A 12,508-nucleotide genomic window follows, 5' to 3' on the forward strand; every position below is an offset into this window, starting at 1 on the left:
GGCTCTAAAGCTTAAGTGGTTCTGCATTGTCACTTCTCTCTCTCTCTCTCTCTCTCTCTCAGCTGACGTACTTGCCTCCACCGTGGGGGGACTGCAAGGCCACGCCGATGGACTCAGACTTCTTCAACACTTACAGCATCACAGCCTGCCGGATCGACTGTGAGACACGATACCTGGTGGAGAACTGCAACTGCAGGATGGTCCACATGCCTGGTAGGAACCAGAGGGGCATCTCAAACCAGGATAGAAATACAAATTTCTGTTAAAAAGAAAAGAAAGAAGATGTACTGGGACGTTGGTGGCGCAGTGGTTAGTGCATACGCCCTATTTATGGAGGCTATAGTCTTCCAAGCGGGCAGCCCAGGTTTGAATCCAGTCTGTGGCTCCTTTCCAGCATGTCATTCCCTACTCTCTCTCTCTCCCTGATTTTCGACTCTACCCACTGTTCTATCTCCCCCTTAAAGGCACAAAAAGCCCAAAAATAAAAAAAATTTTTAAAAAAAGACGTACAGAAGAAGAAATTGGAACTGTTGTCACGTTTAAAGTGCTTGCATTTGGACTTGTTGTGAAAATTACTATTCTTTACTGTTTTTCGCCAGCATCTGCAGAGGATCAGATACTTCCTCGCTCCAGTGAATCGGACAACTCAACTATTTTCACTGTGTGTTTGTGCAGTGATTACAGCTGGCGTGCGCTGTCTTACCTCCTACATTTAATCACTGTGTGGCATCTCGGACGGCAAATTGAAAAAGTTTGGCACGGGGGAGAAGCGTTTGGATTTGGCCTCTGTTAACCTGCTCCTACCTGTCCGATGATTGTAAATGTCTCTCTCCTCAATCAGGGTCACTTTCAGATCCGTGTTTGCATACAGAGAGCCAGACAGCCAGGATTAGCCGCTATCTCCCAGCGATTGTGCAGTTGATTAATGCGAGTCAGACAACTCCCTTGTTAAAATCCTCTGCCCATTCATCTCTCCTATCTCCCTGTCATTAGAGGGATTTTTTTTCTGTAAGAGGATGAACCAAAACGCAGTGAATGACTGCAGCTGGGAAATAATAAACGTTGTTTTTTTTTCTGCATGTATTGTCCAGAGGGGGGGGGGGGGGGTGGCTCAACTGTCAAGCGAGGAAGATGGAGAGGGTGAAGGAGAAAAATTTGACAGAAGCTAAAAAAGGAAAAGTTAATGAAATCATTCAACGAGATATGAGCAAATATGTGCGGAAAGCTCAGTCACAATAAGGACGGTAATGGCAGTGAAAGACAAAAAAAATAAAAACCCTGCATCACGTCACCCTTTTGTTCGTCTTCTTTTTCTGCAGTTTTTTGTTCAGACTGAGAACATTGTTTTTCTTCTCTATCCTTAGGAGATGCTCCATACTGCACCCCAGAGCAATACAAGGAGTGTGCGGATCCTGCCTTAGGTAAGAAGATAACCCAGCATGCAGTGTGTGATAGTTTGTGTGTATAGACACTGGCCAATGTGTATGTCCCACTGTTCAGAGCCCCTCATCCCAGCTGATAACAGATAATAGTGTTTCTTCAGCCTCATGGTAGCCATTCTCAAATAGTAAGAGCTCAGGCCTGCCACTGTGGCTCTCTATTTCACACTCTCCTGTCTCTCTATCAACTGATACCTTTCAGGCCTTTCATGTCTGTTTGTTTTCTTACTGACTTGCAATCTTTCTTTCTTTCATGACACCACATGAATCACATGTCGGCCTCTGGCTGCAGCTGTCCGTCTGACTCTGTCTGTGTGCGTCTTATAGCTTTTGTATTTCTCATAAGGGTCTCTGGGGTTTCTCCCCACGGCGTCTTTCCACAAGTTTTCTTTGACGCTTTTCAATCTGCTGGCATTTTGTTTGTCATGCAGGGCAGGTGATACATCTATCTACCTCTGTGTCTTTCAATCTGTCTTTCTCTTTCATTTACAGACTTTCTGGTCGAGAGGGACAACGACTACTGTGTGTGCGAGACGCCGTGCAACATGACGCGCTATGGTAAAGAGATGTCCTTTGTCAAGATACCGAGCAAAGCCTCAGCTAAGTACCTCGCCAAGAAGTTCAACAAGACGGAGCAGTACATCTCGTAAGTCCCTTTCATGAGTCAAATTTACATTATATTCTTGGTGTAAACAATCTGGATCTGGTAGCTGTTAAGCTGCTAAAATCAATGAAAAAATATGCTGCAACACTTACAATGCAACAAAAGATTATCTTGTAATGAAATATTGATTTTAGTCAAAAAAAATTCAGGGGGATGTATAAAAAATGGAAACCACTTCCATATTTCTGCATTTTGCACACAATAAAATGACTCTGATGGAAAGTGAAGGGAACCATCTTGTACTGAAAAATGTACTGAAAAAATGTACTGAAAAAAAGCACATAGGCAAAATCACTATAACAGAATTATATAAAACCTTGTTCAAAATGTCTTTAGACATTATATATAAATGCACATATTCATCTAACATAAGAAGCTGAATACAAAATAAGAGTTAAACTTGCACTGATATCCACAGTTCGAGCCTTTAACTCCTCTTTGAATAGTAAAAAATAAAAAACTCTGTGAGGACAGATCACATTTCTTGAAATTGAAAAGAGTAGTTTTCTCCTTTTTTATATGGATGTGTGTGTCTACATTAAACCAAATGGATTTGGTACAACACAAATACCGTTCATATAAAGGAAGTGCCCTTGTGAAACTACCACATTGTGTTTATTTATTTATTTCAGAGTAAAAGTTTGATCTCAAGCTCATGGTTCAGACCTTCAGTGGAATTTAAAGCTGTAAAAACTTTCAATTTGGAGTACCAAGGTACTATAATAGCTTCCACTTGTAAAGCCGTTGAAAGGAAAAACGCTGATTTGATTCTTTCTGTCACAAGTTCTGATTCAAGATCTCCTCCAGACATCATTTCAAAAATGATTTGTGCATTTGAATGTGCAAAAATGTATAATTCAAACATTTACTCCTGGAGACTAGATGTCTCAAACTTCCCTTAAAAAGTCCATACTTACCGTGAGGGACTTTTAGATTTCCTGTTTTCACTTCACTCTTGTAACTGTTGCCTATTGTACAGCAACAGGTTTTCAAAGGAGTTGACATGTTACAAAATCCTACCTCATAGTCACGTCACTATAAGGAGAATATAAAGAGCTCATCCTTCGTTCTGCAGGTAAAAGTACAAAACTGTTTTCTAAATGCCAAACCTTGCACACAAATCATTCTGCATTGTGAAGGTCAAACGTCCCGAGTGTAAGAGGGAAGCCACATTTTTGAGGGGAGGGCGACATGATGTGTTACGGATCACCTTTTCTAGTGCCGGGGGCGATAACTCATGAACTCAGTTTTTATAAATCACCTTTTTGTATCGTGGGGCTAATCCTCCTCTGTAGTGTCATACAATGCTCACAGGTCTCAAATGTACTTGATGGTTGTGGTGTGTAGTGAGTCACTTAATTTAAACCTGATGTGTACAGATGTTTTAAGGGGGTCACAACAGTAGAAAATACACAGCATGAAAGCTGTGTTGGAAATCTCTTGATACAAGGTTACATCGTGGATGTTTTGTTGATTTCCTTTGGGAATAAGAAGTCTAACTACAACTTTTCTGTATAAGAGAGTTAGTGTTAAGTTTTTTGAGGTTAATTTCCCTTCAAGCAACTCGCCTAACTTTCCTATAACGTCTGCAACTTCTTCACTCTTGTTTTCATTTAGTCGAAGAAGTAGAATAAGGAGCTACCAGTTAGAGATTAACTTAATAATCACAGAGTATTAAGTGTTTTCTTTCCCAAAACTAATGAAAAGATCAAAAGTAGTTCAAGGACAGGATGAGAGGGTGCAATAACAGTTGAATCTTTTATCTGTCATTCCCGACGGAGCCGTTGAGGACAAGATAATTACACCATATGTAGTCAGAGTGCTGAAAAAGACCTTTCCCTACTCCCTTCAGAGTTTCTGGATCCCCTGTGGACGGATTCGAGTCCATCCTGTTCCTTTTTGTGACTGGCCATATCCCAAAGTCAATCTGACAAACATTAGCTGGGAGTGTTCTAGTATCTGGGCTGAACGGTGCTCAGTGGTGTGAAACTGAAGTCTGTCACAGTGGAGTGTTTGTCTCTCTTTCTACCGAGAGACACACAGACACGTGGGCTGTTTGTCAGCAGCTCTGTTCAGATTTGATGCAGGTTACTCACTGATTCAAGCTGCAGGGGGATGCAGTACAGGTGTGTGTACAAATCAGGAGGTCAGCCAACAATTTCACTTACACTAGATAGATAGATAGATAGATGATAGATAGATAGATAGATAGATAGATAGATAGATAGATAGATAGATAGATAGATAGATAGATAGATGATAGATAGATAGATAGATAGATAGATAGATGATAGATAGATAGATGATAGATAGATAGATAGATAGATAGATAGATAGATAGATGATAGATAGATAGATACATAGATAGATAAAATAGATAAGATAGATAGATAGATAGATAGATAGATAGATAGATAGATAGATAAGATAGATAGATAGATAGATAAGATAGATAGATAGATAAGATAGATAGATAGATAGATAAGATAGATAGATAGATAAGATAGATAGATAGATAGATAGATAGATAGATAGATAGATAGATAGATAAGATAGATAGATAGATAGATAGATAAGATAGATAGATAGATAAGATAGATAGATAGATAGATAGATAGATAAGATAGATAGATAGATAGATAGATAGATAGATAGTGTAAGGAATAGTTAAAGTAGTCAGCTAAACATTAGAAATACAATGCTGACATTTAGATTCAAGTGAAAGATTAACAGAAAAATGTAGGATAAAGTACGTTTGCTAGCTAGACGGGTTGTAGCACCCTGACACAGCTGGAACAGAAACCACTATTGCTAAAGTTAGCTATGTTAAGTTAAGCTAATTTGTTGACAATAAATGTCAACTACTTAGCTTAAGTAGAGGATAAACACTTGAAATACTTTGCATAAGGAACACTAGACATTAGAGAACATTTAGCTAACTAACCAGTTTCATTATTTGGCTAAATGTACAATAAAACCATTAAGATAGTTAGCTGCACATGTTAGAAAACAAAATAATTGACTAATACCTGGTTGATATAGACGCCTAAGAGTTAAAAAATAGTTAAAATAGCTAAAAGCACACGTAAACGGTTTAAACTGTTAGTCTAACAATAGATAGTTGAGTCATTAAGCTTCCCATACAAAGCAGCAATTGCTTGATGCAATTAAAGTTGTCAAAAAGCCTTCAGTTTAAGGGTAAAATGAAACCAACACATTGGTAACTTGTTGTGCTTTGACTTTTCAAAGCAGGAAACACACAGATGTAATGAGCGTAAAGGGGGGGGGGGGTTCTATTAGGCTGAGCCAGCTGTCCTTGTTTTGTAGATTTTGTCTCACTGGAAGAACCTTGGACACTTACTGGAAGAGAGCCATCGTTAATGTTTGTTCTTCCACCTGTGCTTTCCCTGCTGTGATTAGCCAAAATATTCTCTGTGAAAAGAGGTTTGCATAGAGCTCCTCCGACAGGCCTGTGGGTGTACGTTTGAAGGTTGGAAACTGCTTCCAGAGATAATTTCTTAGCAGACGAGGATATAAGCCCGTGATGAGTGTTTTTCATGCTGTTTACCAGGGATGTTTCATGTGTTTTTTTAATGAAGTTTGTACAGCCAGACTGCACGGGGTTGGAAAATACATCCCCCACACTTAACATGGAGTAAGCAGATGTGGTTCATTTTGTGTCAGTGCTTCTCCATCTCTACATTATCAGCTATGATTTGCGTTTGGTTGTCTCAGATCAGCCCTCTGCTCTGCAAGGTTTCTCTTTAGGACTGACGGATCATCACTCGTCTTGACTTTCATTTAAATAATAAAACAGGGCATCAAGTACAAAAAGGGAAACTACAAAGTCGGTTTTGATCTCAACTCCAGCTGGGGAGGTTGTAATCTGATCGGCCCACAGAGAGGATATTCAGGAATCAAAATAATAGTCTGCCTTTCCCTGGGCCTTTAAACTAATCCCCTTTCATTTATTTTCTGCTGTAGTCAGACGTTTCTTAACGTGAACATCGTAGAAAATCAAACAGATGTCATCATTTCCCTTGTTTTTCCTAAATGACCAGATGCACCTCGGGGGAAATTACCTTCAACAAGTTATGTGCTCAACTTTATACATCTTCTCCGTATCTGCAGGAAGTGGCAGACTCCCCAGTCATCTCGTCCGCCTGAGGACACCCTGATAAAAAAAAAAAAAAAGAGTGTAATAATATAAACTTGAGACATTAGAATATGTGACTTAAGACTCTGTGCTGCTGTCTCTCTGTTTACAGTGATAACATTTTGGTTCTGGATATCTTCTTTGAAGCGCTGAACTACGAAACAATCGAACAAAAGAAAGCCTACGAGTTGGCAGGCCTTCTGGGTAAGGAAATGGCTGTCAAGTGTTTGCATGGGAAAGTATGATATGTTCTATTCAACATGACAGATGCTTTTTCATCCACACTGACAGTAACACAAGTGTCTGCATTTTTACAATAGGTGTTCAGGTCCAGAAGACACACAATTGTCTCTTTAATCTATTGTGACTTTTTCCACTCTATCTTTGCTTTGTAGTCGGTGTTTTATGTCACATTTTCCACCTTTCACAGTTTCATTTTTCTTTAAAGTATGCTGTGGAGCTTATCTCTTGTTCATATAAATGTACTGGAGTGACTTTGCACTCTGTTTTGAATTGAGGATTCAATTCGTGCTTTCTTTTGTATTTTCCCAGGTGATATTGGAGGTCAGATGGGACTTTTTATCGGAGCCAGCATCCTCACAATTCTCGAACTCTTTGACTATCTATATGAGGTAAAATTCTTCTTCTTAATACTTCTCCAATCATTTGGAACATCTCTTTGAGTTTTATTGTTCATGAAAATGTGTACTATTACAGTGCTCAAGGGCAAGTTTGAGCAAGCATGATGAATGCTGTGTCCCTCACAACCCGGGTTATGGTGTCCATCTCCATGTGACACCCATAGACACACGCACACATTTAGGCAGCATTGATGCTGAATACATTTAAATTTTGGATGTATTATATTTTAGATTAAGCTGGAAGTGTCTGTTCTCATTAGAGCAGCAATGTGTTGTGTACTTCCCCTCATACCTTCACTTCTTTAAGCATTGCAGAATGATGATTGTCTTTTTTTTTTTCTTTTCTTTTTACAAACGGGCAGAACTCATGACAATATCACAAATTGTTGGTGTGAGCTGCATGTGTAGAAGCAGATATACATTTCTTGCTTCGACTTTACCCAGACTTTTTCCTGCCAGCCACCGAATAAAGTTTCCACATGAAGTCAGTCAATGTATGAACGCTGATAGAAATATTCAGGAATATTTGCTGCAAACAAGCAGGTGGGGCAAAAACCGTTGTGCAATCTTTTTGAACGTAATAGCGCAGCTTCATCCTTTTTCTGCTCGTCAGTATGATCTTCTCTGCTCTTAAGTTGATACTGTGGATACATCCAATTACACTAGGCATTGATCTAGGACGTGTTTCGTCCACCATCTTGGATTTCCAGTATCTTTTTTTTTCTTAAAACCTTGCCCTTCTCTCGTCTGAAAGGGAAAACTTTACGCTGTGAGTGGTAGATGTGAATAAGCAACTCAGGAATATTTTCAGGGGCGTATTTTGGAGTATATGTGTGAAGAGTTTAGTTCTTGATGAAAGTGTAAAGTGAGTGTGTGAATGAAAATATACAGTTCATGTGCAGGATCGATTAAGAAAAAAATATATACATGCATAAAATCCATCTCATTTGGATTTAATTTTCTCTGATCGATGCATGTGGGCTTGAACTCTGTAAACACAGAAGAAGCTAAACTTTGGCTACCACCCTGATGTTTTGAATGTATTGATATGCTGACTGAAAGAGAAAGTTTTGATCCCTAAAGGTCAGTTATGGATGTCTTCGCCTTTTTCAGGTGATCAAGTACAAGCTGTGCCGATGCATGAAGAAGAAACACAAAGGCCGCAACAACAACGACAGGGGAGCTGTGCTGAGCCTGGATGATGTGAAACACCATGTCAGTATGCTGCTGCTGAGCACTTTGACTGCATCGCTTTGACAGGGACACACTGTCAAAGCGATGCAGAGTAAACATGCAGAGTAAACATGAGAGTAAAGAGATAAAGATGGAGGAAGCTAGGAGAGGACAGTCGTGAGACACTCAAAAGGAGCGAAATGTGATTGGAATGCGTGGAGGAGAAAATTGAGAGAGAGAGACAAATAGGAGAGTGGTGCTAATTTAATCAAAAGCTGGGGGGACAGGACCAGCAGGGACGGGCCTGAGTTAGAGCTTTAGAAGGTGTGACAGCTCACTTATCTCCCAGTGTAAATGAAGCCAGTTCACTTTAATTGTAAGTCTGAGTTGCAGCAGAGATAAAGGAAAAGCAGTGTCCCTCCTCTGATCTCCTCCCGACTCACTCGGTAGTCCTCTCTTTCCTTGCATCTTCATTATTTTCATCATTTTATTTTGAACTGGAGAGTATTTCTTATGAATCTATTTCCTCGTGCCTCCTGGCTAAGCTTGTTGCTCCTGTCATACTTTTGAGAGTGAGTCTACACATTTTTCAGTTCCATCTCAAATTTTCTGTTTCATTTCTAGTGTGATGACTGTCTCCCCCCTCTGCTCTCCTGCTGACTCTGCTTTATCTGACCTGCCTTATCTCTCTGCTCCTCGTCTCTCTCGCTATCTCTCTCTCTCTCTCTCTCTCTCTCTCTCTCTCTCTCTCTCTCTCTCTCTCTCTCTCTCTCTCTCTCCAGACTCCTTGTGAGAACCTGCGTACACCATCGACATATCCCGGCAACATGCTACCTCATCACCCAGGCCAGGGCAACTTTGAAGACTTCACTTGCTGAGCAGACGCCGGTGAAGCAACAAAGTGCGCGTTATGCAACCAAAGCGAACAACACAAGAAGAACTTATCCAACACAGGGGAGCGTGAGGAACTGATACAAAGTCTAACAAAGGCACTTTTTACTTAGAAACGAGAGTAAAGCAGACAAATCAAAAAAAAAGATAGACACGGTAGAAGAACTTCTACCCAGGGCAAAGCTGAGAGGAAATTTCAAAATATCAAAATATCTGTTCATTTTTCCAGCAAACTTTTCAAGCAGTGCTCTTCTATCTCTGTGTTTTTTTTTCTCTGGAATACTGCCGATAAGGATGCTCGAGGAGAAACCTCGCCAACAAGGACCTCTCTTTCAAAAAGACCGAAACAATAAAAGATCAAAATAACCAAGGGAACATGTACAGTTATCTCACCACAGATCAGAAGAAGAGCCCCCCATGCCTTTATATAACAACCACAACACAAACTGGTTTTACACAACCCAGGACAAAGATCCTCTCTGCTTACTCCACTGTACTTGTAGCAACATCTGTAACTGTTGCAGCGCTCTGTAAAACAACAAGCCGGAGTCTGTGTCGTTTGTACAAGAATGTATCTATGTGTGCGATGAGTGTAGTCGGGTGTGCAGGGACGTTTTTCGATGGGATGGAGGTGCGTTATCTACCGTTTGAAATGTACTGGTGAAGATTTCAGGTCTCATCATGTAAATGCATGCTCGTATTTGTCAAGTGCATGTTTTTTTCATTTATCATTTATGATTTTCATTTTATTTTTTAAATATCAATATATAAATATTATAATGACCAAGTTTGCCTCAATGATATACAGGAAAAAGGAGGATGATACATCCCATATATTTCTGTGTATGAGTGTAGCTACGCAGTGTGTGTGAGTGTTCATGGGTGCCTACATCCAAGCAGGAACAGAGGAGCGTTTTGATTGTGTGAATGGATGAGCTGCCACTAATTTTCATTTCTCATCTCTTCTTTTTCTTTTCTTCTTCTTTTTTTTTTTTTTATGCATTCCACATGTGCCCGATGAGTCGAGGAGTCTTCATCCATTCCCTCTTATCTCGACTACGTGCTGAGGTGACGGGAGAATCGTTTTTCTTCTTTTCCAGGAGAGAGTTGATTGCTGAAATCTTTGGGAGTTTCGTGGGGCTGTTACGATTTTTTCTGTATCTGTGTTCTAGTTGCAAACGTCTTATCAAAGCACAATACCGCCAGTATGTAGAGGTGATGTAAAAGACAACGTACTATTCTTCTTGATATATTGTCATATTATTAATGTCGTGTTGATCCGACTGGTTTTTGGGTTTATTTTTTTCTTTTCATATAAAAGCATACTCAATATTGCCTGATAATCCTTCTTCCAGGTAATAGGCTGGTCTATTTAGTTATCAAAAATCATAAATAAAATGTAAATATCATTTTGGAAATTGTTATTCTTCTGGGGTTTTATTCTAATCAGTGGATTTTCCTCTCTGATGCCTTTGTCTGTGTGTCTGGTTGAAGAGGTAAACACATTCAAATCACTGTATTTTTCAACTGCAGAAACTGTGCAAATGCTCATTTCTATCATACGTAGCTCCGAGAATATCTTATTAAGTATTCTCCCCTCATCTGAGACATTTTCTTATCTTTGTTTTTTCTAATCAACATGTTATCTTCTGTGTGTTTCTTGGAATTAAATCAGCATTAGGCAAGTGGGGCTTCGGGGGGCAGGAGAGGAGCCTGGTGTTCAAAATAGAAATTACTTATCTATTCCCAACATTCGTTGTGCTGCAGTTCAACCGCCGCAAAGCAACCAAATTGGTGTTTTGGAGCTCCCTTGAAATGTAATTACAGTTTCTGCTGCTGTTTGACAAAAGGATGGATGAGAAATATCCTGCACAAGTTTCATCAAGATTGTCAGTCAGCGAGCAGACGCACATTACGGACGGCTCGTCTCGTATTCTACTGTACATCTGGTGCTGCCAACTGCCACACTTGTATCAGAGAAGCAGCTCAGTGATGCGTGACTCTGAATATCAGAGCTCGGTTGTACTTTCTTAAAAATGGTCTGCCTGCAAAATTGTCTTTGTGGCTCGGTCAGCCGCACATTAGTCCACCGTGCACAGAAGGGTTATTCTAGGACGAGGAGTTTACTTAAGCTGTATCATTTTTTTATGATTACTTTTTGCAGGGAACCAAACATCATTGTTAATCTACTGTGAGAGTGAATTCAACATTTATCATTTAACGGAGAAACCTCGGTTGCATTAATATACAAGTGTTAAAGCTGCCGGGAACCAGCTCCACCATCTGATGAAGATTTTCTTTCTCCCTGTTTTGAATGATTGAAACCTGATTTTGCCCCCTGATGGTTTTATTACTTTCTGTCTGTACCTGCCAAGAAGACAAATTAATCAAAAATAAAAGACGATGCTGTTCATTTCCTTTTGGCATTTTGTGTTTTTGTCTGAGCGGCAGCCGGCATCTCTGAAGATTGCAGAGGAGGGTCAGGATGCAGGAGAGATGCCTGCCTGTCTGCTTGCCTCCCGGTGACAGAAATCCTGCAGAAGATGCTCCCTGCATCCTGATAAGGCTCCAGGGGCAAAGCAGGTGGGGTGGGCGTGTGTAGGAGGTACCAGAGGGAGTTCAGACAACCTGCAAATATTCTCCAAAATGATGAATAAGTCAGGAATTTCCTGTTGCTAGTGGCTTTACAAGAGTTTCAGATGGGGTTAGCAGATCTTAAAATATCTTGGCAAACTTTGTCTTCTCTCTCTACATGAGGTTAAATGATTATTTTCCCTCATTAAGCCCTCCAATAAAAAGATCAGAGAGGACTGCTCCCTCCTTGATTTAACCTTGTTGTTTGACTCTGTGCCAACCTGTGGACGCTATAAAAGAGAGACGCTCTTAATGGATTCTTACCCAAACTGCCTGCCCTTCTTAAATGGCTGTATCACCCTCATCTAATCACCTCAGGCAGCTGGGTGTCATTTAGACACAGGGTGGGGGGTGAGGGGCGTTTTCATGCTGGAAACTGAGTCGTTATACTTTAATGAGACTAGTTGTGCGCCTTTTTTCACCCACATCCGTCTATTAAACCATGCCTTCTGCTGTTGCCGAGAGGCACTCAGACTTAAGATCTTTTACTATCAGAGGTAATATCCTCCTAATCCTATTATCACATTTTGTCATCTGAGCCAACAAGGAGATTACACGCTTGTTTTAAGCTTCCTTAATGTGGTACACTAACACTGTTCTCTACTACAGCACAGACACAATCGTGTGTCAACTCAACACAGTGCCAAAGGGTTTTTTTCACCCAGTGCCAATGTTATTACTCTGTATTGGTATTTGGTATATTTATCTGTTTTCTTTATTATAGACAAAAGAGATCTAGTTTAACCTGTAATCTATCAAGAGATCTTGATCTCAATGGGTTAATTACCTGGTTCAATTAAGGTTGGAAAATACATATATATATATGTTCTTTTAGAGTGGGTGTTTTTGTGAATTCCCCAAAGCAATGAGCATTTTGTGTCTGAAAGAGAAAAAGACATGTTGGCTAAAG

At 40.0% G+C, this 12,508-nt stretch overlaps 1 protein-coding gene across 4 annotated transcripts in view; it reads left to right on the forward strand.

Annotated features, from left to right (window-relative positions):
- asic1b (acid-sensing (proton-gated) ion channel 1b) overlaps window positions 1-11,377 on the forward strand; it is a 171,450-nt gene extending 160,073 nt beyond the window's left edge. For all 4 annotated transcript variants that reach the window (XM_061043334.1, XM_061043333.1, XM_061043331.1 and 1 more), the window contains 7 exons: window positions 63-213; window positions 1,365-1,421; window positions 1,932-2,085; window positions 6,372-6,463; window positions 6,812-6,891; window positions 8,014-8,115; window positions 8,856-11,377. In XM_061043334.1, coding sequence (XP_060899317.1) covers window positions 63-213; window positions 1,365-1,421; window positions 1,932-2,085; window positions 6,372-6,463; window positions 6,812-6,891; window positions 8,014-8,115; window positions 8,856-8,951 — 732 coding nt within the window. In that variant the 3' untranslated portion in view covers window positions 8,952-11,377. The remainder of the gene's footprint in view (window positions 1-62; window positions 214-1,364; window positions 1,422-1,931; window positions 2,086-6,371; window positions 6,464-6,811; window positions 6,892-8,013; window positions 8,116-8,855) is intronic.
- Window positions 11,378-12,508: the final 1,131 nt, after the last annotated feature.

This window comes from Labrus mixtus, chromosome 7 (assembly GCF_963584025.1).
Source record: "Labrus mixtus chromosome 7, fLabMix1.1, whole genome shotgun sequence".
NCBI classification, from domain to species: Eukaryota; Metazoa; Chordata; class Actinopteri; order Labriformes; family Labridae; genus Labrus; species Labrus mixtus.